The sequence below is a fragment of the Penicillium longicatenatum genome (assembly GCF_028827895.1).
Source record: "Penicillium longicatenatum strain IBT 33135 chromosome Unknown contig_11_segment0_segment0, whole genome shotgun sequence".
NCBI lineage: Eukaryota > Fungi > Ascomycota > Eurotiomycetes > Eurotiales > Aspergillaceae > Penicillium > Penicillium longicatenatum.
In genome coordinates, this window is record NW_026643117.1 from 1,198,718 (window position 1) to 1,221,438 (window position 22,721).

The 22,721-nt window shown below is 47.1% G+C and overlaps 6 protein-coding genes across 6 annotated transcripts; 3 read left to right on the forward strand and 3 right to left on the reverse strand.

The window, feature by feature from the left end:
• Positions 1–1,850: 1,850 nt before the first annotated feature.
• Positions 1,851–3,308, reverse strand: utr2 (putative cell wall glucanase (Utr2); the record flags this gene model as incomplete). The annotated part of the gene is made up of 3 exons (XM_057110856.1): positions 3,144–3,308; positions 2,654–3,091; positions 1,851–2,587 (listed from the first exon to the last, which is right to left on the reverse strand). Exons 1-3 carry the CDS (start codon positions 3,247–3,249, stop codon positions 1,851–1,853), a joined length of 1,281 nt encoding a protein of 426 aa, XP_056978082.1. The 5' UTR covers positions 3,250–3,308.
• A 4,380-nt stretch (positions 3,309–7,688) lies between these two features.
• On the reverse strand, positions 7,689–8,623 carry N7484_000436 (uncharacterized protein; the record flags this gene model as incomplete). Its single annotated transcript, XM_057110857.1, has 3 exons — positions 7,689–8,381; positions 8,504–8,546; positions 8,601–8,623. 3 exons carry the CDS (start codon positions 8,621–8,623, stop codon positions 7,689–7,691), a joined length of 759 nt encoding a protein of 252 aa, XP_056978083.1.
• A 1,239-nt stretch (positions 8,624–9,862) lies between these two features.
• Positions 9,863–11,770, forward strand: N7484_000437 (F-box protein; the record flags this gene model as incomplete). Its single annotated transcript, XM_057110858.1, has 1 exon — positions 9,863–11,770. One exon carries the CDS (start codon positions 9,863–9,865, stop codon positions 11,768–11,770), a length of 1,908 nt encoding a protein of 635 aa, XP_056978084.1.
• Positions 11,771–13,153: 1,383 nt separating this feature from the next.
• Positions 13,154–14,491, forward strand: N7484_000438 (putative integral membrane protein Pth11-like; the record flags this gene model as incomplete). The annotated part of the gene is made up of 3 exons (XM_057110859.1): positions 13,154–13,351; positions 13,620–13,996; positions 14,065–14,491. The coding sequence occupies 3 exons, from the start codon at positions 13,154–13,156 to the stop codon at positions 14,489–14,491; spliced, it is 1,002 nt and encodes a 333-aa protein (XP_056978085.1).
• A 531-nt stretch (positions 14,492–15,022) lies between these two features.
• N7484_000439 (uncharacterized protein) lies at positions 15,023–16,232 on the reverse strand (the record flags this gene model as incomplete). Its single annotated transcript, XM_057110860.1, has 3 exons — positions 15,023–15,562; positions 15,645–15,696; positions 15,763–16,232. The coding sequence occupies 3 exons, from the start codon at positions 16,230–16,232 to the stop codon at positions 15,023–15,025; spliced, it is 1,062 nt and encodes a 353-aa protein (XP_056978086.1).
• A 4,945-nt stretch (positions 16,233–21,177) lies between these two features.
• Positions 21,178–22,420, forward strand: N7484_000440 (Zn(II)2Cys6 transcription factor domain-containing protein; the record flags this gene model as incomplete). The annotated part of the gene is made up of 2 exons (XM_057110861.1): positions 21,178–21,273; positions 21,341–22,420. The coding sequence occupies 2 exons, from the start codon at positions 21,178–21,180 to the stop codon at positions 22,418–22,420; spliced, it is 1,176 nt and encodes a 391-aa protein (XP_056978087.1).
• Positions 22,421–22,721: the final 301 nt, after the last annotated feature.

Consider the following 22,721-nt stretch of genomic DNA (forward strand, 5'->3'; position numbering starts at 1 on the left):
AGCCGCAGCTAATGACAATGGCCAATCAAGCCAGTAGAATGTACCACTACATGTCGATCAGTATGCTCAGCTCAGTCTGTGCCGCTTTAATTATGCAGTAGGTTGAGATTGAGGCTGGACCCTCATGCAGTGTGACTGAATGGGATATGCCAAGTGTGGGGTCGTTTTTTATGAACTCTTGTTAGAACACATTACTAAACTCGTGCTATTGATATTGTTCGTTAATTGCTATGAATCTTCGGGGTTGAAACTGATCTAGTTCGTAGTCAGCGTGGCCGATCTTGAGATATAGGGCCGGGCGTTGATTTGCTGCACCCTCTGGAAATATACCCCATCAACCGTTTGCTCGAGGTGCAGAGCCATGTTTATAGCCACAGACAGACGAATACAGGGAGATGCATAGTGGCGTGTGGTATGTCTCAGAAACGTGAAGGGGCAATCATTTCCCGAGGGCGAACCCTGATGTTCCTCCTTTTACCTCTTCTCTTCTTTTTCCTTGCGGTTTGTTATCTAAGTCAAGTTCCAGAATACGTCCTAATGTTTCAACTTCACTTGCCATGACACCCCTCAACCAAATAATATATTTTAGCTAAATAGAACCCGAGCGAAGCGCATGATAGAGAGTAGTGAGAAGACTATAGTAGTAGAGCCCACCTAGATTGTTTCAGAATATGCAGTAGCTACCGTTAAACCCCTGTTTGGGACCCACATGAGGCTGTTACAGAATCATAAACCTTATCAGGAGTTCGTCCGATGCCTGCAACTTAAAGACAGACTTCCCCATTGATCGGAGTTAGTTCCTGAAAACTGGAAGTCTCATCACATGTTTCTAGCTCTGCCTATTCCTGTCTCTGGACAAACCCGGACGACAGCTTGTGACCAGAAACGCCTTCTATCCCAATTTGTCCTCCACGAAGCCGCGCTATAGGAAGCCCCGCTGGGTTTGGTTGGAATTATATAAGAATTGGTTCCTGTTTAATATCCTACTTGAGTCCCTATACCACTATACCTAAAATAAATATATATATATATATGCAAGACTTTTGGCTAGGTACTGGGCAGATATGTTATAGCTCATTTTGCAACGCCCGGCCTAAGATCTATATATATCCGAGTTGCCTCCGTATCATTCCGTGATATTCTTGGAATACCTTCCTTCCAAAGCTCTTCAAGGGGGGATTAGACCAGTAATCTAAGACAAAAGACCAAAGGTTGTTATATCCACAGATGTTTCAACCAATGAAGTTATACGTAAACGTACAAAAATAGTTACCCACATACCCGACCCCTTGGTGACTATCCACCTAAATTTCAAAAGTACATTCCCTATTCCAAATCCAGTCCCACGTGGATATAAGGATGTGGCTTGAACAAGCCAGATAAGCTATTCAATACGAGCCGCAAGCTTAAATGAAAGCATGCATGGCGAGATAGTGGGTCGGGGATTGGTGTAGTGGAATAAATCATAGTAGAAAATTTTGAAAACTAAAGATCCTAACAAAGCGTGCTTATTATCCATTCCATGGTACCGTATATTACCAAACGCATTCCATGATTGCCATGAACAAACGTTATAACAAAGATCAGATATACCAAGTGAAAGAAAGAATGAACGAAAAATTCTCAATAGAGTAAGAAATGAAACGCTAAGAGGTATAAGAAACAAAAACGACATGTGCCGATGACATTGAAAAGCAGAATCTCAAAGAGCGAGAGTCTTCATTAGGTTGGATTTGTTCAAGTTGTTCAGAGAAAGTCCAGAAAATAATAGGGTTGAAAAATGTACTCGAGAAGAGTGAAAAATAAGATACATCAATAAACTGGTTGGACGCCAACCGAATGCCACACATTTACAGCGCAACGAGAGCGACGACGGCGACCAGGACGGCAAAGAAGGAGCCGTGCAGAACGCGCTCGTTCTGGTTGGCAGCACCGCTGTTGCTGGTGGTACCTTGGCTGAAAGAGCTGGAGGTGGTTGAAGCGGTGGTATCCGAGTTCGAGCTAGTTCCAGTGCTCTGACCCTGCTGACCAGAGCCACCAGAGGAGTTGGTAGGGATGCTGTCAGTGCTGTTGCTGCTGCTGGTAGCGGTGGAGCTGGAGCCAGCGCCGAGAGTCATGTCCAGACCAGTGGCACCGAGAGAGCCGAGAACAGTGGAGTTACCGGTGACCTCGACATCGGCCTGCATAGCGTCGCTGGAGGTGTAGACGTAGGAGTTGTTGCCGGTGGTGGTGACTCCATCGGGAGTGGAGTAGCAGGTCACATCGACATTGCTGATGGCAGCGTAGTAGTAACCAGTATCCTTGATATCCTCGCTGTCCCAGTCAATCTCACCACCAGCCCAGGCGATAGTACCGGCGGCGTTGCTGGACTGACCGGCGGGCCAGAGGGACATCTGCAGGCGGGAGGGGGTCTGGGGGTACTGGTATTGCTTGGAGGTCGAGTTGTAGGTATCAGACTTCTTGAGGGTGCGCATCACGGTTCCGTCGATGATCCACTGGAGCTGATCGGGCTGCCAGTCGATTTCGTAGGTGTGCCAGTCATCGAAGGTATCCTCGCCGCTCACGGAAGCGTTGGCGCTGTTGTGCCCTGTAATATTGGTTAGTGTTGTCCCAACGAAATTTCGGGTTTGAGTTCAAGCGCGTCGCCACTTACAATCAAGGACACCCTGCCAGTAGTAGTTGGTCTGCACGGCAGTGAGGTCGGCACCGACCCACTCGTAATCGATCTCGTCCTTGACATCGGAGAGCAGGATGAAAGCGGTAACGACACCCTTGCCACGGCTGGACTTAATCCGACCGGAGACCTTGCCGTACCAGACGTAGTGGTTGTTGGCGAAAAGAGTTCCGACAGACTCTTTGGGCATGGTCATGAGAAGGGAGTTGTTCTCGATCTTGGGGTAACCGCTGTAGGTCCAATCGGCGGCGCTGGCATTGCCCAGGTACTTGGTGTTGAGGATGGAGTTATCGAGGTTGTCCCAGGTGTAGCTCTTGCTCTCACAAACGGGCATGGGAGCGCATGCGTCGATAGAGTAGGAGGCCTGGGGGTCGCAACCACCGAGGCAGTATGCGCCGGTGCCGCACTCGCCATATTCTGAGAAGGTCAGTGGTTTTTTCACATTTGCTGGTCGGGATGGAACACTCACGGGAGCAGCAGGGCTTGTCTTCGGGACACTGGCTGCTGGAGCTGCACGTGGTGGTCGCCAAAGCGGTTGCCGACAGGGCCAGGAGAGCAGTCACGAAACGGACCATTGTGTCAGATTATGTACGGGAGTGGGGGGAATCAAATAATCAAGCCAACGGAATGTACAAGAAAAGGGAGGAATTGGTGAAAAAAGGCCACAGACAAACGAGCGAACTGTGGAATTAGAAATTAGAAAACGAGTGTGTCGTGGGCGTTGGGTTGAAGAGGAGAGAAAACGGGGAAGTCATCCCATATATTACAGTAGAGTTCAACCCAAGAAACTACATAAACAATCCTTGGAATTAATGGCGGATCTAAACCGGATTGGGCAGGTTTAACTGGAGAAAAGACCCTTTGATAAGACATTGGGCTCCACTTTTCCCTGAGAAAGGGACTCGCACCCTGTATTTGAATACCCCAAATACAGGGTAAATTACCGGATCATGTTAATCGTGGCATGAGGCCTCGTATGCAAATTCCCTATTTATTTTTAGCCAGTAGCCATAGATCCAAGGCAGAGAGGCAAGACCATGGACAAGGAGACATAAAATTTCATTTGGACCCGATTAAGCGCATGATTGTGATTTGATGTCTTGGTACCGATGTGAGACATGGATATTGCCCCAGGCGTTTGTGATGATAAGGGGGGAATTACATATGAGATGACCCATCAAGAAAACGCATCAATCAGGATCTCGCATTTCATTACAGTACAGGGGACACAGGGACCTGTGCGACCTGACATCAGTACACCGTATGATTCGGCACTCTCGACTCAATTTCGAGCAGCAAGTCAAGCCGAGTTGGCCCCACTAAATCCTAGGGACCCATTGCCTACTCAAAGCCCCCAAGACAAAATCAAAGAACCAAAGAACCGAAGCTAGGCGCCAACTTTTGGCCGTAATAAAGTGGCGCTCTTAGGCTCGGCACCAAGATTAAAAAATTCAGTCGTCACACAAATGAGAAAAAAAAAAAAAAAAAAAAGACCAAGACAAAGAAAAACAAAAACAAGAATACGAACCCAAGGACAGACCTTGCTTTGGAAATTCAAGTCCCATTTCTGCAGGAACGAGCAACTGTCGATCCAGTACCAAGCAAACCTTATGCCCGCCGACGGGAGGATAGGAAAGCTCGGATGATCGCACGAGGTCAGGGGAACCCATACCGGATAAATACCGTACATTATTTCCCGCCTCGCAGCAACCACCGCTATTTTTCTGGAAGGAATGTTGTGGCTTTTTTGGAAGTGACCTCGGTGGCTTTTTTTCTCGGAGATCTGTTTACACTTGTTTACTGTGGAATGTGTCATGCTCAGTAAGGGGCCACGGCAGGGAGCTGCAAAGTCTTCAATAGCTGGATCTGTGGAAATCTGGGGGGAAATTGTGTGACGCTGGGACCCTCGCGCTAGTCACGGCTTTACCTGCTTTGGGTTAGCGTGCTGTTGCCACTGCTAAGGTCAGCTCCTTGGCATTTCTGTGCTAGTGAGATCAGTCATTGCTCTGATATAAATCTGTAAACAATTGCTATGAGTCTACTTGAATAGATCAGGGCTACAAATATTTATTCGATAGAGACTCGTTTGTAAAGAAAAAGATCTTCTATCTTCTACCATAATAACAAGAATTCAAATTCAACAAACTAATAACTAAGCTGGTAGCTGCTTTGACTTGGATCTTTGAACTTGCACGCTGAATGCAGTCTTAACCTCAATATCATTCATTTCCGCTTCAAAGCAAAATTTTTCAGGGCAAATAGGAGACAAGGCTGGTGTATTTAGGTGGCTAGTCTCAACAAATCATCCCTTGGTATTAAAAAGGAGAGCAAAACCATACAACAGTGAGTGTATTTTGGTGCTTACGTAGCGCCCACGGTACGGGTATGGGCGGCTCGCTACTCTACGCCGCAGTCTTCTTCAGGACAGTCTAGGGCCCTAGATATCTCTTCAGCCTCCTGAATATTCTTCCTGAAAATTCAACCCAGTGCTACGGCACCCGTGCAGAATAAGGCGCCTTTGTAAAGATCCCTTGAGGGGAGTCGCTGTAGGTGTTCTTTTCTGTTCTCCCTCCTTTACTCACGCTCTATACTGTGAATGCAAAATGCGTACCTAACATGATATAACGTCGAATGATATTAGGTATGTGTGGACTTCTTAGCTCATTAGAACATTGAGATTAAAGATAGGTCCTACCAAAACCAAAAGGTAGTACGATCGCACTTTAGTTCTTTTCGATACGTATGTAGGACTAGAACCAGCAAATGAGGCCACTCCCTCGCTGACCGACCGTAGTACAAGAATTCCTGGTCAACAGTACTCTCAGGGGGCAAGCGGAAATCGTTCCCGGGCGGGATTCTGAAAACAACCATCCGATTCAAGGTCAATGGTAATAACTCACATGGTTCTCAATCCGCTGGTGCCCCGGCCAGAAGCGCTTCCGGTTCCCAGTCTTCAATCAGCTCGTCATTCTACTGGTCACTAGTCACGTATAGCGGTCACATTTACCGTAGCTTTGTACGATTTAAAAAATATATTACTTCCTCTGACTAACCTTGCTGCTATCATTGGCATGATTTCCTGGCTAGTTGGCTTTGCGCTGGGTAGCCTTTTCATATCCCTTTTCGTGTTTTTCGACTCTCGCAAGAAGCAGGGTCGCTAAACAAGAATGAGGGATGTTGAAGACGTCCAATTATAAGTCCAGATAAATCATGGCAGGTATAAGTAGAGCTTCAAATTGAAAACGGCGTTCAATCAAAGTAAAACTGATGCATGGCTTTGAACATTGCAATACGGTCCGAAACTACTTCAGAAGCGCCATTTCCCTGGAATGCTTCACTCTAGAGCATTGGTAATTCCAGAGAATGGGGGGTTTTTTTTTTTGGCTTTAGCCCGACTGCAAGAGCCAATGTGAGAAGCTCTGACCACTAGTGGTCAGAGTATGTGGCATTCATTAGGTCCACGGTCTCTCACGTGGCATTTTCCCGGTACCTAGTACTACATATAAGTTTGTGTCAGAGCCTGCCTGCAGTCAGGTGCCCTGAGCCTCAGTGGATGGCGCTTCTTCCTCTTCTCCTTCGTCTGTCCTCCATCAGTCGATAATGCACATATTGTTTTCTCTGTCCTTTCTTGTAGCAGCAAGCTATATCACCTTAGGCTTCTTTTATTCACCTCTGATCCTCGTCCAGCGGGTAACGCTGACAGTTTGTGTGGCTGTTATTATTTTGCCCATTAGGCTTTACACCGCCACGGCACGCTTTGATCATTAGTTCAAAAAAATCGATAAGTCATTCTGTATAATTACATTCGAGGTGAGGGGACGGAGTCCATGTGCTCTCGCTGCAGTACGCGGTTGGCATAATTCCGTGAAATGGAAGGTAGAGCCCCAGCAGTCCTTTTATTAGATATTCGCATCGTAAGTGGCTTGCACTACGGCCAACACATCCCTTGGCTCCCACTCTACGTAAGATACTAGCCAATAATCATGGGAGAAAGTGGTTACGGTAGTGGCGATCCAAGCCTAAAAACGATTATGGCCAACTCTCGCGAGCTGCACACATTCAATTATGAGGATGATGATGGTGATGATGATGATGATGATGAAATAATTTTTACTTTAGTCAGATGTAGCTTTCTAGAACCATTTTTAGGCGCTCTGTAGAGTTTTAGTAGCTTAGATGCAGGCGATACGTCATCGTGTAAGGGGCCTGGGAGAAATCACATTTTCATGTCGCTTCACCAGGGACAATGCGTTCTCTTGGGGAAGTCGCAAAGCTACTAGAAAGCTCCTAGAAAGGTCTTATCATGCCTGACATAGAGACTGCGAAAGGAAGAAATATGAAGTGGAGCCGTATTCCATGATCCCCCTGACCGTTTTCCTGGCACTGGGCCTGCATCCAGCCATTCCCCCTCTCCGTGGTGGGGGAATAGTTGAATCAAGCCCGGCAGAACAAAGACCAGTGATTTAGGTGACGGCCGTGGGAGTTCAAAACACTTCACAGTGCTCTAGATGTGAGCAGGAGCCCAGTCTGCTCAAGATCTCTTTGGTGCCGGCCAGGTGGTGCACGACTGCGCGACTGTATCAACCAGCACCATATTATCTTACGTATCTTGGCTGCCAATCATCTAACCATTGACTATTTTTGATCATTGTAATTTCCGGGAGAGCACCAGATACGCGCCATAAATGAGGAAACCAAGCATGATTAGACCGTTTAGAATAGACCTTACTTGAAAGTGTTTGTGAAATTCCAGATGTCCCGGATGAATGTGATATACAATACTAGAAAGAAATGAGCTCATAGATTGTCATTCTAAGGAGCCAAATACCTTAGCTTCGCTAGACTACGAAAGCACCACCTTCAGGCTTATATTCGAACAGGTGAAATCAGAAATAGCTCTCATGCTTAACCTGAAATACTGATCAAAGCTCTTTTCACGGCCGTCGTCCGGCTGTATGCCCCATTTGCAAATGAGAAGGACCCGACTTCTTTTATTCACCACACCACAAGGGGCTCATACCACTTTAAGTGGCATTACAGGCGGTGTTGTAGCACGACGCCGAGTAGCGTACACTTCCATAAGCTTCACCTCGCCGTACCAACCATGCCCACCGGTGTATGTCCAGCACGAGCACTTGTCACGGTTGGAGGACATCGTGTGCAGCTGCACCTCCGCCGCCTCCTTCAGTTGAGCCTTAGTCAAGCGTGTCTTGCAAACACCCTTGTAGGAGTGGTATTCCAAGATGACTGACTTGTGACTCCAGGTAGTACGCTTGTAGAGATCTGTTTCCGCAGCAATCACATTGTCTTCATATGAGATATGAGCACCGGTGTAGTTGCCCGCGACATAGAGGTCGTGGATCCGCACCTGGCCATTGGAGAAGAAACCGTCGAAAGTTATATTTCCATTGGTGTGGTAAAACCAATCACCAGTTTGGTTGTATCCATCAGCAACAAGGCTAACCGCCATCGCTTCAACTCCAATTGGCCCCTCCACATCGCGCTTTGCATCGACTTGAGCAAGGGTAGTGGCACAGCTTTTAGCACTTGATTTAGCGGACACGATAGTTGCAACTGCACCAGCCAAATCAGCAAAGCCAGTAAGGTAGGTACCGCCGATCGATGCCCAGTTCTGCCAGTAGGTCAAGTTGGCACGCGCATGGATCAATTGAGACGCATTTGGAATGTCTGGGGCTGCTGGCTCTGCCTGGCGAGAGTGACAGGAGCAATAGCAAGAAGAGGGAGCAGTCCAAAAAATATCATCTTGTCTAGCTGTTTGGGCTCCTATTAGCAAGTGTGGAAGTAGAAACTTTGTGTATGGCAACCTACATCAAAATCAATTTGCTGGATGGGCTCGCAAATGATGATGTTGCTCGCCGTTTAGAAGTCGAACGTTAAGATTGGATATGGAGAAAAAGGAAGACACAATGAGATGATGGATTCTGTCATCCCTCAGACGGAATTGAAGAGGTATTTATACTTGACAAGTCCCAAGTAAAATGTTGGACCATAGATTATCGGCCCACCTAGGGTTCAACAAGTATCCAGCTCTCTAGCAAGCCAATTTGTGGCTTTGAAATGTTCATCCTTCTTGACTGGTCACTTGGCTTATCCGAACTTCCTGCTCCCTGTCATAGATTGAAGCTAGCACGAGGGGGCCAAATTTCCGCAAAAAGAAGTGGTATCTCCAAAAGGAGCAGTAAATGCATATTCGAAAGATATATGGTCAAATCATTGTGGAAAAAATTCTTTGTTCTCTCCAGCGCAAATCTATGTCGCTTCATACGAATAAGATACTCAGTGCACATACATCTAGTATTTCCAGCGATCACAATGCGAATGCAACAGTCCAATAAATCTTTTTGATCAGTGGGTAATCGTCTGAGCCGCATTTTGCTGCATCGAGCAGCTTTCGATACAATTTGTCCTGTAGCTTCTCGACTACTATCCTCGAATGCACCGATCTCTATTCATTATGAGCTATCCCGACCCAGAAGAAGGTACTCTCGGCCTTCTCCTCGAGAATTTGGCATATTTTCTGGGAAACGAGATCAGTAAAGTCATTCCTTCTTGCAAGGTCATTCACTGTATCCTTGGTCATACATTAGAAATCCTTCTTTATCTCCCATTTTAGTAGGCTTTGAGAGCCTTAGCAACTCAATCCTCATCCTCTTGGTATTTAGATCTTATGGTGGTGGTTGGTGGTGACTTGGAGAAATGGGAAACGGTAGGAATTTCATCGTTGGAAATTGGACCACGCGTAGGTCCCGGATCACACTATTAGCTGAGATAGGAAGTTTGAGGTTTTACCCGCAGAAAAGTATCACTAATAGGTGGGTTCGAAGGAGCCCGAAGTACCAGGGTGCAAATACTTCTGCAATGTGACTGTATCAGGGCTGTTGATATGGTATTACAGGTATTTTAATTTTCTGTGGGTCTCAAATGCGTTTTTCTCCGCTGCCCAGGTCCACGGGGTCTCCTATAATCGGGGCTTGCCGCTGCACGATCTCACTCTTCTCTTTGTCTCTCAGCGCAGAACTCTTATCTTGATTTCGCTTTTTCGTCAAAGGGAACCCGGAGCCCGGAGCCCTAGAGACTGAGGCTGATTACTACCCACTTCTGCGGATAACAAACCGAGCCTATCATTATTATTATTCTCAACCTTGAAACGCGTCACGCGCAGCTAGAATGTTCATTGCAGCTCTTCCCGTGGAATTGATCTCAAAGATATGTAACCATTTGGATTTCCAGCAATTGGTCGCTCTGAGGTTATCATGCCGCGCATTGTACAAAAGCTCACTGGAGAATTTCGCGAAGACCTTTTACCGAAAAATCCGTTTCATTGTGACTAGCGAAAGTCTCCACGAACTGGAAGAACTATCCAAGTCAAATGGTCTCCGCGAGCACGTCCAAGAGCTATGGATGATACCCACTGTGTTCGACGGTACTGAAGAGCCTCTCGGCATGGTGTCTATATCATCAAAAAGCTGCCGACAAGTCAATGGCGATGAGCTGGAAAATCGGTATGCTGTCCATAAAGCCATGCTTGCAGATAATTCCAACCTGCTGGAATCAGAAGCGCTCAGTGTTCGACTCCGGGAATGCATGGATCGATTTAAGAACCTCCAAACAATAGGACTCGCACATTACAAAACGGAATTTTTGCTTGATCCACGGCAGCAGACAGTTCCATTCCTGGGAAGGCGACAGATGATGAGCCGGATTGATTTTCGTTTCGATGTTTACAGCCTGGGGTCCTTGACCCACACTAATAAGGATAGTCAGATAAGGAAACTGAACTCTTTGGCAATATCGAAGCTTTTTCTTGCGTTATGTGGCTCAAGCTGCAGACCCCGAAAGCTGTATACCTGCGATTCTGATTTCTGTGGTGATATAGGCCCCGGAATTGCCCTCCCCGAAGAACAATTTGACTCTCTACTGTCTACTTTAAAAGGCCTAGAGGACCTTCATCTATGTGTTGATCTCAATGAGGCCGCTTGGCTGAAAATTTTCACGAAGCTAGCACCCCAACTTGGAGGACTGACATTGTCGCAAGATCATATGCCTGCCTATCCGGCAAAAAGCTACGTTGGAAACATGTTCCATGATATTAGCTTCATTAGACTCCGAGAGCTTCATATTCACGAGCTTGATATCTATTCCAACTGTTTGAAATCACTATTGCTTAGTGTGAAGAAAACTCTGGTCCTTCTTACACTTCAACGGGTGACAATACGCAGCGAGGAGTTGAGAGCTGCAGAAAATCCTGGGTCGCAACACAGCGAGTCCCCCGGCCACCAAGAAAATGAAAGATCTATACCGTGGATGTCTACCAACACACCTTATGGCGCTGGATTTTCTTCCATTCCACCTTCGAGGCGTTCTAACACACCCACGTTTCAATTTACATCGCCAGCATCTCAGCTCCCTTCGTCAGGGTTTCATCCAACGTCGCCACTATACGAACCAACATCGCCGTATGTACCAACCTCGCCGTCATATGAACCAACATCGCCGTATGTACCAACCTCGCCATCATTTCAACCAACACCGCCATCATTTTCACCATCGCCATGGTACACACCGACCGTAGCCCCGCCAGAATATGGACCAGCCCCCCTACCAGTCCTTCTAGCATCTGAAACAGCATGGGCAGAAAGTGCACCCCAATTCCCACAGCATTCCTCGACTTCTGAATCCTCTGAGTCGACGACAGAAGCATATCCAAGCGCAAAGTGGTTATCTACTTATCACCCATATTCTCCACCTGATTATACTCGAGGCTCAGTCTGTCCGACCTGGGAAACCCAAATGGCATGGAAACGCAACGAAGAAAAGGTGACTTGTATGTCTAGCCTTCTGGGCACTTTACAGAACGAGCTATCTCTAGAAACACTCTCATTGGAAGATATCATCTGTGACGACAATTATTATTATTTCAAAAATATCGACAATGGAACCGAACAAAGCGGTCGAGTGGATTTTGATATTCGCGAAGCTAGTATTTCGTTCAAAGAATGGATTTCCCGTTTGAGTCTAGTGGCTCACTGTCCGGGTTATCGCATTCTAGCCCTCAAGGAAGACGAAGGTTGGTAGTGCCTCCCTATCTGGTCCCTGTGGTTACTGATGGAATCTAGAAATGGAGGATTGGTTCGACAAAATGATAGGAAAGGGCAGCGGGTCACTCAATAGCTTGGACTGTGACTGCAAAAGAAAGAAGAAGCCGTTGTGGGGATGTCCTTTTGGATGTCACCGATATTAGGAGAATGTCAAAATTGAAGATCTTTCTTTTTGCGAATTTTCTCCATTATATACCAAGAAAGCAGGTTCCGAGGTTACTATGAAACCCGTAAATGGGACATCGGTCACATGAAACGTTTTCAACAACTGGAACCTTCTGCTTGTCTGTTGGATTGAATGGGCACAAAGATGGATATGTATCAAGATCAAAACTGGGATACCAAATGAGGAGAGGTCCTCACATGCGCAGGCCTGCGGACGACGTGCTTGCAGATAATGAATCAGGTAAAATCCAAGTCTTGGGGCGTCTTTGCTGCTTGATCAGGGTCTTCACACCTCCCGCTGCGGACTTTTCGGATCTCCAGTGTTGACGTCCATTCTGGGACTAGTGCCTTCCTCTGACTATTTAAGCTTCACTTTTATAGACTCTTCTTCTTTCTTCCTTGTCGCTCTCAATACAATTCATTCTTATATCATTATACTGCGTCCATTCTCGCTTTCTACTCTCATTAAAACTCGTCGTTCCCATAAGTAAAACCGATCGCTTGCGACTGCATTCATTTCATCTCTTTTATAGAACAGTAGAACTCATTGACGGCAATGTATCGGACTTGGGAATTGAAATCACTTCCTAGTATGTGAAGTTTATCCTTGGGAGCATACCGTATTATATGGTTCATCCTGCCATCTCTTGGAGACGACCATAGTCACTACGATGGCGATGGATCATTTAGAGAATTTTCCCAACTAGATAGCAGATTGCGAGGATGGACTTTGTAGACAAATATTACAACACCTGCATCAAACAATGAACAAGCCCCAAATACTATTATAGAGTAAAACTCCTCTTCGTAGAGATCAAGGCCAGAGGCGATCCAAGGACGCGGTACTGGGGGCCTAGCCGTGCACCCAAGCACGCTTGGCGCAAGGCTATTGGATCTTGAGACCTTGAAGTGTTGTACACGCCCCTACTTAGTGAAGGATAATCATTCAACATTGTTGCCAGAAAAGCTGAAGACTCAGCTCTAGGACTTATCCTACTAGGAAATCCCTTGCGCTTTGAGCGACAGAGTCGGACGCCTTGAATTTACTAAAGTGGACCTTGAATTCTCCACCGAGTGTTTTCGGTTACTGCTGTTTTCTTATGTCTTACTCTTTTTTAATTCCATTTCTACGCCCAAGATTACTATGCATTGTTAGCTAAACGTTTGATTCTGATTGGAAATCTAATCATAAGCTATGGCTAGCGTAGAGGCTCTTCTCGGCCCGCCCCCAGCAGGCATGGATCTATCAGAGAGCCAAGTTCACACGATTACAGGAACCATTAGTGCGATGGTGGCCCTTTCGACAATTAGTGTTTTTTTGCGCATCTACATAAGACTTGCGGCCAAGAAGGTCGGATTGGGACTCGATGATTGGACAATAATCGCCGCTCAGGTATGTGGGATCTTGGCCTTGTCCGACTGAATCACAGGTATTCTGAAATACTTCATATAGGTCCTTGTTGTCGCTTCATTCGCATGGACAATTTTAGGTAAAGTGCATTGCTGCTTTTATCGTCGTGGGTGGTGCTGAGAAATTTAGCTGAATATTATGGGGCTGGGAAGCATATCTGGGCTGGAGCAATGAGTGATCTGGTGAAAATTCAAAGGGTTGGTTTATCCTATTAACGGGATGCTGAAATGTTGTTGACTTGAAATGATAGACTGCCTGGGCATATAGCTTCGTCTATATCTCTTGTTTGGTTCTCGTGAAGTCCTCGATTATAGCCTTTTACCGCCGTATCTTCAACATGAACTGGGCCATGTGGATATGCATCTTTATCGTTATCAGTTGGGGAGTTGGAAGTCTCGTCGCGTTATTAGTCGCTTGCCAGCCAATTTCATATTGCTGGAACAAGTATGTTGATCCAGATGGAGGGAAAAGTCTCTTTAACATCTCCCACTTTTATATCGCAAATGCGGCGGTGAACGTGGCGTCCGACGGCCTCATTCTCATGATTCCGATGCCAATAATTTGGAAGTTGCAAATGCGAATATTTCAAAAGCTCCTTGTCTGTGGAATTTTCTTACTCGGAGGATTGTGAGTGCAAGACCTGCCCATTTCAAGCTTTCAAAAGATTGGTAACTCATCCTTTGTGTCCAATTTAGCGTCATTGGCGCCAGCATTATTCGCATATCCTCTCTGACCAGGCTCAAGCACTCTCATGACATATCGTGGGTAAGGGGCAGCATGGCTATGTGGTCTCAGAATGAAATATCCGTGGCTGTGATTTGCGCCTGTTTACCAACATTACAGCCGATTTTTCGAATTTGGGCAATGAAGTTGACATCATGGAGGGGTTGGAGACAATTTGATGAGAATTCACCAATTCAGCAACTCGCTGGGAAGGAAGACATTTCAAGGAGCGGAAACACTAATATCCGGCCGAATGGCGATGAGCCTATGTTGGCTTGCAGCTGTGTTGAAGTAGAAAGGGACAGCATTCCCAATGATCGCGATAGCGACATTGAACACAATACTGACATGATGAGCGTCAAGATACTGGAGGATTACCCAGGCCTCTCCCACAAATGACGCAGCGAAGACTCGAAAGCCACTGATCCCACGCCGTCCGGAATATGTGGAGTCAGCTCAAAGCAGTCTTTTGGAAAGCAGGGAAAGAGCGTTAGGCACAAAGCATGGCCAATGAAGACGGCACGACAAGGAAGGCAATGAACCGACTAGCATTGATTCAACTGGCACTGAGCCGATCGGTGATAAAACCTTGAATAGCCTCACCAAATTATAAATTATTGTAGTCAATATATTCCTCATGATCGGGCGATACAGACCAAGAGAAACCCATAACGGTATTATAATAGCTTTGGTACCGAACCTCCATTAAATGCAGATAGTAGTTGACTGTTACGAAAGAAATGAATGATTGCCATATTGATAATTGTACAAGGTTCTGATCTTTCATGTTGCTCTTGAGCTGGGACGGTGTCATAATTCTCACCGGGAGTATATCAATTATTGCCAGAATATTGCCAGTCGAGTGAACCGTATATACCAAGTAAATGTAGCTATATCCAGTCTAACCTTGCTCTAAACACGGTTATCAACCTAGGACTGTGTCGTCAGGTCGTCAATGCTATCGAAGACGGTACAGTCGTCATCGTCCTCGCACATGGTAGTCCGGCCGAGGTTCTTGTCCACGGGGCCAGTCGGCCCGCTTGTGTAGTGGCACTCGGACGAGATGCAGTACTGGCCAGTCTCGATGTCATCGAGAAGCCCGTCTGGATACTCCTCGTCGCCCCAACGTCCCAGCCAGTTCAGCCAATCGGCCGACTCGTCCGCCTCCTCAGTAGCGCCTGTTCCCGCTCCAGATGCGACAGTGAAGGTGTTCGCGTCCACGTCGTACAAGTAACCCCGGTAGTTGAGCGTCATATCCCACAGGTACCCAGCGTCTGTTGTGTCGGAAATTATACCCAGCGCGATAGTGTAGTCTTGGCTACCTGCGGTCACGTAGTTGGCGTGTCCGCCGTACGCAACGTAAGTGATGGGGCGATCACCCGAAAAGCCAACCACATCCCAATAATAGGCCGATCCGGCGCTATGCTGGGAGCAATAGATGGCGTATGGCTTTTCATCGACGAAGCGGATCTGCAGAGAAATTTGTTAGGGTAGATGCAATCGAAGCGCGTGGAAGATTATAAGTGTGAGCGGCAAATGCTCATGTGCTCACCATCACGTGCTCCCAGTCGCCAACGTGGTCGTCAAAGTTGATATCCAGGACCCTGCGGAGAGGCTCGGTTTAGCAAACCATATGTGTATGCAGAGTTGGGAAGGGCCTGGACACTCACTTTCCTCCGTAGTTATACGAATAGAAATAGAAGTAGAACACATCGGTTATAGTGCTGTTCTTCTCCGCGGCAATGATAAGTCCAGGAGCGGCACTAAGGCCATCGCTGTCGGGGATACCGTATTCCGAGGAGAGCCAGGCCGGGGTGCCATCCAATGGGTCCAGAATGGGGCCATCGGAAGCAGTTAGATAGACATCCGAAGAGACGGAGTCCAGCGTGCCGAGCGTGACCGATCCGTTAGTCCCGATAGCGGTATAGTCTTCCTCGGGCTCGACGTTGGCCAAGTGCGTCGTGATGTCGGACGGAAACCACTTTTCGCCACTATAGAGGTAGGAGAGGGGCGCGTAAGTGATGGCATAGTCCGGGAGCGTATCGCGCTTGCGCAGCTTCCGGTCAGCCTCCTTGACAGGCGCTGCAGCTGCGAGGCTGGCGAGCGTGAGGAAGGTGAGCACTTGGCGAGTTGAGGGCATTTTTGTAACCCTGGTAACAAGCGGCCTATGGTATAAAGTCACACGCCGAGGCAGATCGACATAGTCGGGCGATCGCGGCCAAACTTATAGGCCTTGTTCGCTCGCACTAATACTTGCATTTGTCAGGACATCGTGCTGGGTTGTGACCAGATGAGACTATCCCAACTTCGGTCACTTCCCCGGGTAAGTATCCGTGAAGAGTCATTGGTTCTAAAAGCTTGACACAAATGACGCGAATAGCGGGTTTAGCATGTTCAAGGAATATGCCGTCAGGCACAAGAGGCGGGATAGGGCGGGACACGTGGATCAGGCTTGAGGGGTATTGGTAACTCTGAAGACCATATATAAACAGGTGGAACTGGATCAGGAACTGATCTTGATCATCGCGAGGGGTAAGGACCAATGAGATTTGTCTAAGGGATGTCGTGCGATGGATTTAGCTCTTCCTAGCAACCATGTGATCAGTCGATAGGTCAGCACATAATTATGCAGGATGTCAGCATAAGCTGCACTATGACCTGCTCTCATGATTGGTACTAATGTAACCCGGCACGGAGCGGCCTTACTTTAATAAATCAATTCGCACGTAGAAGTTCAATATTACGCAGCTAGACGCGTAATATTAATATCGACAGCCCCTCTGCTAAAAGGAGATAAAAAAAAAAAGAGATAAAATGAGAAAAGAAAAATCAAGCTGCTAGACTATCAAGGATCCCCTGCTACATTATGCCATAAGGGAATATTATCGGCACGACCCGTGCCCAGCTCGGGGAGGTTTCTCGAGGGGGATATACGGCGAATTTACACCTATATGCGCTCGAGGAAGGTCTCCTTCCGGTCTATGAGCCTGGTAGAGTCTTTCAGCAAGATAACGCGAGGATCCATACCGCGTAGTGACGAGAGACTGGTTTGAAGAGCATGGAATTTATGTTGAAGATTGGCCCGCACACTCACCTGATTTGAACCCCGTTGAACCTGTCTGGGGGTGGTTGAAACTGAAAAATTTTCAGCTCCATCCAGAGCTTATCCAAATGGGAAGGTCTAAGAGTGATAGGACCTATTTTAAAGCATATATAAAGGAGGCGTGGTGGGCTCTAGATCAGAGCATGATAGATAGTCTTGTCAACGGCGCAGCAACTGAAGACGGACTTCGTGGCCCGCTTGTCTTAGTACTGGTAGGCTTGGAGAGCTTCGCACAGTTGGATGAGCTGGCTCGGAGTGTGCAAGGGTAGTTATACGTGTCTGAAGCGACGCTCGAGCTCGAGCCTGCACTGCCACTGGCTGTTGGAGCTGTCTGCGGAATCAACGAACTACTACGGGATGACTTCTTCGCGAGCGAAGGGTAGGCTTCCACAGAATGAAATCCTTCGAGGGTCAGCCTGCATTTGAAGAAAGAAAAGAGATTCTGAGTATGATAAGTCATCGCCTTCCCGGATCCTGCAAAGAGAAATACACTGTGGTGGTGACAATGCTCTCTGAGCCGGTTGCACTGCTTGAGACTGAGGAACGGGTGGCGGGGATAGCATAGTCTCCCGAGGGATTGCTGACGCAGATTTCCTTGCCAGAGAGATCACCGAGGTTCCTAGAAATCATGCTATGAGCTGCATTCTATCTTCAATGCAAGATGAGTCCGAGGGTACATACGAGCACTCGCTGTTGATGTCAGAGTTCCATGAGAGCAGCTGCGCCCATGTGACTCCACTCGACTTGCCAATACTTGCACAAGTATCTCCGTCCTGCACAGTGTATGTCTTGCAGTTGGGACTACCTGTAGCCCGATGATGGAGGGATTGGTGGACAAAATGTGTGAAGCTTGCACAGAGGCAATCACTGCGAAGTACGCAAGGCCCTTCATATTGATGTCAATGTTTCCCCGAGTCTCGAGATGAGTCTTGCAGGGGGCATAAGAGAAATTCCTCAAATATGGAGACTGAGCATGTCTAGCTATATCGCTGGTGTCCTTGCTTTTGAGTCCCTTTGTGGCTCGCAGGCTTTCTATAACCTTGTGATAGACCGTCCCCATGTATGTAGGTATTGGAGATCACGGACTTCACCGGATTTGGGTCGATTACGGTCATGTCTTCAACGTAGTTCACTAGCGAGCCAGACACCTTAGAGCATATAATAGAATCTAGCATCGAAATCCAATCTAGTTCTTATGGTTGGTTGCTAAGATTCAAATGTTTGTAATAATAAGTTTATTATATGTTCCGGGGTGCGCGAGTCGACCAGGGTTTCCGACTGGCTAATATATTTCCCTCCCTCTTTGTCATTGGGGACAAGCACAAGTTGAAGCCAGCATATTAGATGAAGGGGGCTTAACGGGGTGAAGAGTAAGGCAGTAAGAGAGCTTTCGTAATGAAGAAAAAGAAACAAAAAAACATACAACAGTCAGGATTCGCATGTGGTCACCCACCATACTACTAACTGACCGGCGTGTGGCTTAAGTACGGCTGAGCGGACGGGAAGCCCTGTTCTCCACACCCTATGGTCGTATGTACCAGACTATAAATGGAATTGGATCATATAGTGTAGAATAAATAACAAAAATGGCTAGAGCCGCTTTAACATTTCGCGACTAGGGGTGATAAGTCGGGTGAGAATCTCCTTGGTTCGCGCGATCACCATATTAAGTCTGTTACTATTAAATCAAATTTAGTAAACTCTTATGCTAAGTTGATATTAGAGGCCCAAAGGAGTTTTCCCGCTAATCTGCATTATAAGGTTCAAATAATGACATCGGGCTAAAATTGAGTTAAGAGGATCAGGCTAAAGACAGGTCATTTCTTACCCCCTCCAATCCGCTCAGTTGCTAGTAGTCAATGTGGCATGGAATGCTTTAGGTTTAAGAAAAAATCAATTATTGTCTATCATAAATACCGAGGGAAGAGAAAATATTTGAATCTGTCGAAGTGGGAAAGGAGAGGAAAGAGGGAGTAAGAGGCAATATGAGGGCGCTTCATCAGACGCTTACACATACAAGATGGTGTTTCAGCGTGACGAGACACAAGTGGTTCAAAGGTTGACGTTACGGGAGATAGAGGGAGACAAATTCTTTTTCAAAAACAGCCCGCTGCGTGATTGAACTCCTGGTAGCGATTTAGTCTTCTGTTGATTAGTTCAAGAACACGGAGGCCAATCAATTGACAGGTTTTGTAGGAACCATCGCCCGATATTGGTGTTTTATCTGGGCTAGAGTCTTGCAACTCAAGCACAGTATGCGAACAGCCTAATTTTTCATTCCTGACTTCCTTTTTCGCGCTGAATGTGTCTGATTTCCCGCATTCGGATGACAATCTGGAGTTTCAAGAGAAGTGGATGTTTCCAATTGTTTAGGAATTCCCATTGATCTAAAGAGTGTTGTTATTAACAAATTTGCTAAGAGAGATCTAGTCTGTACTTCAGCCTATGTGTCTAGACCGCTTCTTCTCTTCGCGTTTAATGCCAAAAGCGCCACTGATACGTTAAAGTGGATGAAGTTCAGACACAAAATCCGTGGCAAGAACCGGAGAGTTCAGCGCATTCACAGGAGCTCATCGCGAACGCCCGGCAACAGGTCAAAAGACGAAAAGACTCGCTACGCTACTCCTCTTTGCCAAGAACGATATGTTATCAACTGGGGGACAGAGCGAGAGGAATTTGAGCTTCAGAATCTGCATGATTTGAAGAGCGGTATAGCCCCAGCGGCTGTGACGTGAATTTAATCCAGACAACACTAAATGTGCTACGCGGGATTTGGCTACAGCTAGGCATGTGGAGGACATGACGGTCTGTTATAATATGTGAAGGACTTGTGGCCAATGAATCCGTCAAATCGCAGTTCGTTGGAATTTGGTCCATGTTCTTATTAGTCTGGTCGCTTGCTTTTTATTTACCCTAGCCACCTCAAAAACCGAATATATGGTCATTCCCAGACAAACAGTCAGATAGAAAATGGCCTTGATCGAATGCAAAAAGGTAGTTTGTACATAAGCAATCACATGAATCAACCACTCTTGGAATTTGCTCAAAATTGTGCGAACGGCGATAATACACGAAGAATGACGTAGCTCCCAATCATTCATGATCTTTTCTTTCCTGTTGTTGGGGGCCTGTTTGGTCCCTTGTTAATCAACGTTAGACTTTTACTAGTCTCAGGCTCGGACCTCGGGGGTGGCCGGGCCGGCCCCTTAGCTCCGAGCCTTGTCGGTGTCCGCCGGACCCTTGGTCCACCCCTTGCAATACCCCGCACTCTATAACAACAGAGACCTCAAACTGTTTTAGGTAAGTTGTGATATGCCAAAAAGCAGGAGTCCGATGAAGAAAAAGCATATTACATAACCTGGGGCCATTTTTGCAACTCTGATTCGGCAACAGAGGTGACTAGCTTTATTTGGAAGTAGAATCGGACCCTTGCAAAACCCTGTTCTGCACTGGCGATTGACGTTTTAACATCTAAGCCATCAATACCAGACTCAGCCACTCGGATGCTCGGAGGACGCCTTGAAATGCTGATCTAGCGCCGTCAGCATCCTTCAGGGGTACCTTGGTAGGGAGATCCTCATCTCAGGATTTGGTGAGTGAAGAAAATCTGTTGTCAAATGTTGTGTACTCGTGGAGGGTTAAAGCCTCAAGGAAGCTGTAAACGAGCTTTATTTCTTCTGATGGAATTCAAAGGTATCGCATTAGCCTCTCTTAAGTAAAATTTGTAGTAGTAAGGCTGATTGATAACTGACCAGTCCCGCACGCACCCGCACGCGCCTTATGCGTACCCACTCATCCACGCGTTCGTTGTCATGTCATTCTAGCAAACAGGGGTTCATTGCAACCTAATGGAATGGGGGCGGGGCGCTTCTTTATAGTGCCCGTAGATAGCCTGTTAATCCGTGAGAATAATGCCGCTGAGTAGAAAAGGGCTGTCCTCGCTTCCCATTTCTCAGCCACAATTGCGACATACTGGCCAAATATGACATTTGAGAAGACTGGAGACAAGGGTAATACTCCTGTACCCGAGGAAGGGGTCCGATTGCGAAGTGCTTGTAACAATTGCCATGCCGCCAAGGTGCGTCCCCTGCATTGTTCTGTTCTAGGTGCCCGCACATCGGGACCTAACCTAGTTTTCTTGACAGGTTCGCTGCACCGGCGAAAGAAGTGGGTGTGTGCGATGTCGTGATTCTGACCAAAAATGCATTTACATGGTCTCGCTGGTCGGCAAGACGCGCGGACGTCGTAAAAGACGAAGCCGGATCCCGTCCAGCTGCCCGATGTCTGTCGATAATCTGGACCAACATGGAAGTCCAATAGACGCCATGAGTGCCTGGCTGACAGACGCTAACGAGCTGTCACCGGAGAGGAATGTGCTACCCTGTCTCGATGATAATGACTTTCTCGCCTGGAGTGGCTCGTCTATGTCGGATGTTACCCTCTCTTTAGATAATATCGACCCAGCGGCTGATGTCCATGATGCCTTCCCGTCTTTGGCAACACCAGAAGCATCCCAGTCGCCTATAGGGACATGCCTATCGGGAATAACTGATGGAAAGCGCCCATTGTCTTCGATGGCCATTCATCATGCATCGCCTTGTGAAAGTCTATTCCGTGACTTCATAGCCTTGCCTCAGAGCACTCTCAACCTTGCACCATCGTGGTCGCGGCAAGACAACGCGACCAGAGCGTCGACCCATGATCAAACGGGTGGCCTGGTTCCCCAATCTCGTCTCGGCGGAGATAAGCCGACGGATTCCGGCATCGCATCCTGTGCAGAACTTGTGGCCCACCTCGAAGCTAGGCAGCGCGAGGGTCAGCGTGCGGTAGACGAGATGTTAGCAACAAACCGAGAGGCTGTCAACAAGGTCAATGACCTCATAGTGCGTGACGGACCAACATTGAGCTCTACTTCCTCCGTTATTCTCACGGCAGCGGCGGAGCATATTGTCAGTCTGTTCGAAATTATTGTCCGGTCAAAACCTTACGACCAGTATAAGATGCCCTGTGTAGGTTTTGGGACTTTCCTGATCGACCCCGAAGAACAGAAGGCCCTAAGGACCCGGATCGTGTCTAAAGAGCTCTGCCTCAATACCGAGATGCTTCGTCGGCTGTCCAGAGCAATTACACAGAGACGGGGATCAATGCAGGAAAGGTTGAAGAAATGGCTACAGGAGCTGGAGCAACGGATTGAGAATTTGATTTCCATGGTAGAGAACGAATGACGGTACCCATTAAAGTACAAGAATTGTAAACATAAATATGACCTTTTACTCGTTTGGCGTTTCGCAGATAGCAACTGTGAAATGTGATGATGTTCCGCCGATTGGAAACCCCATTTTTAGCCAAAAGATCAAAAGCAGCACAGATTTCCAAATGATGAATGTGTTTGAAGTCAACCGCGCAACTATAAGTCCACAGATTAGATGGCGAAAGCTAGAAAGGCTGGGATGGTTTCAGGTACGTATAAGAAAGATACATGACATGGGCACTTGGATTGAAAGCCTCAATGACGAAACAGGAAGT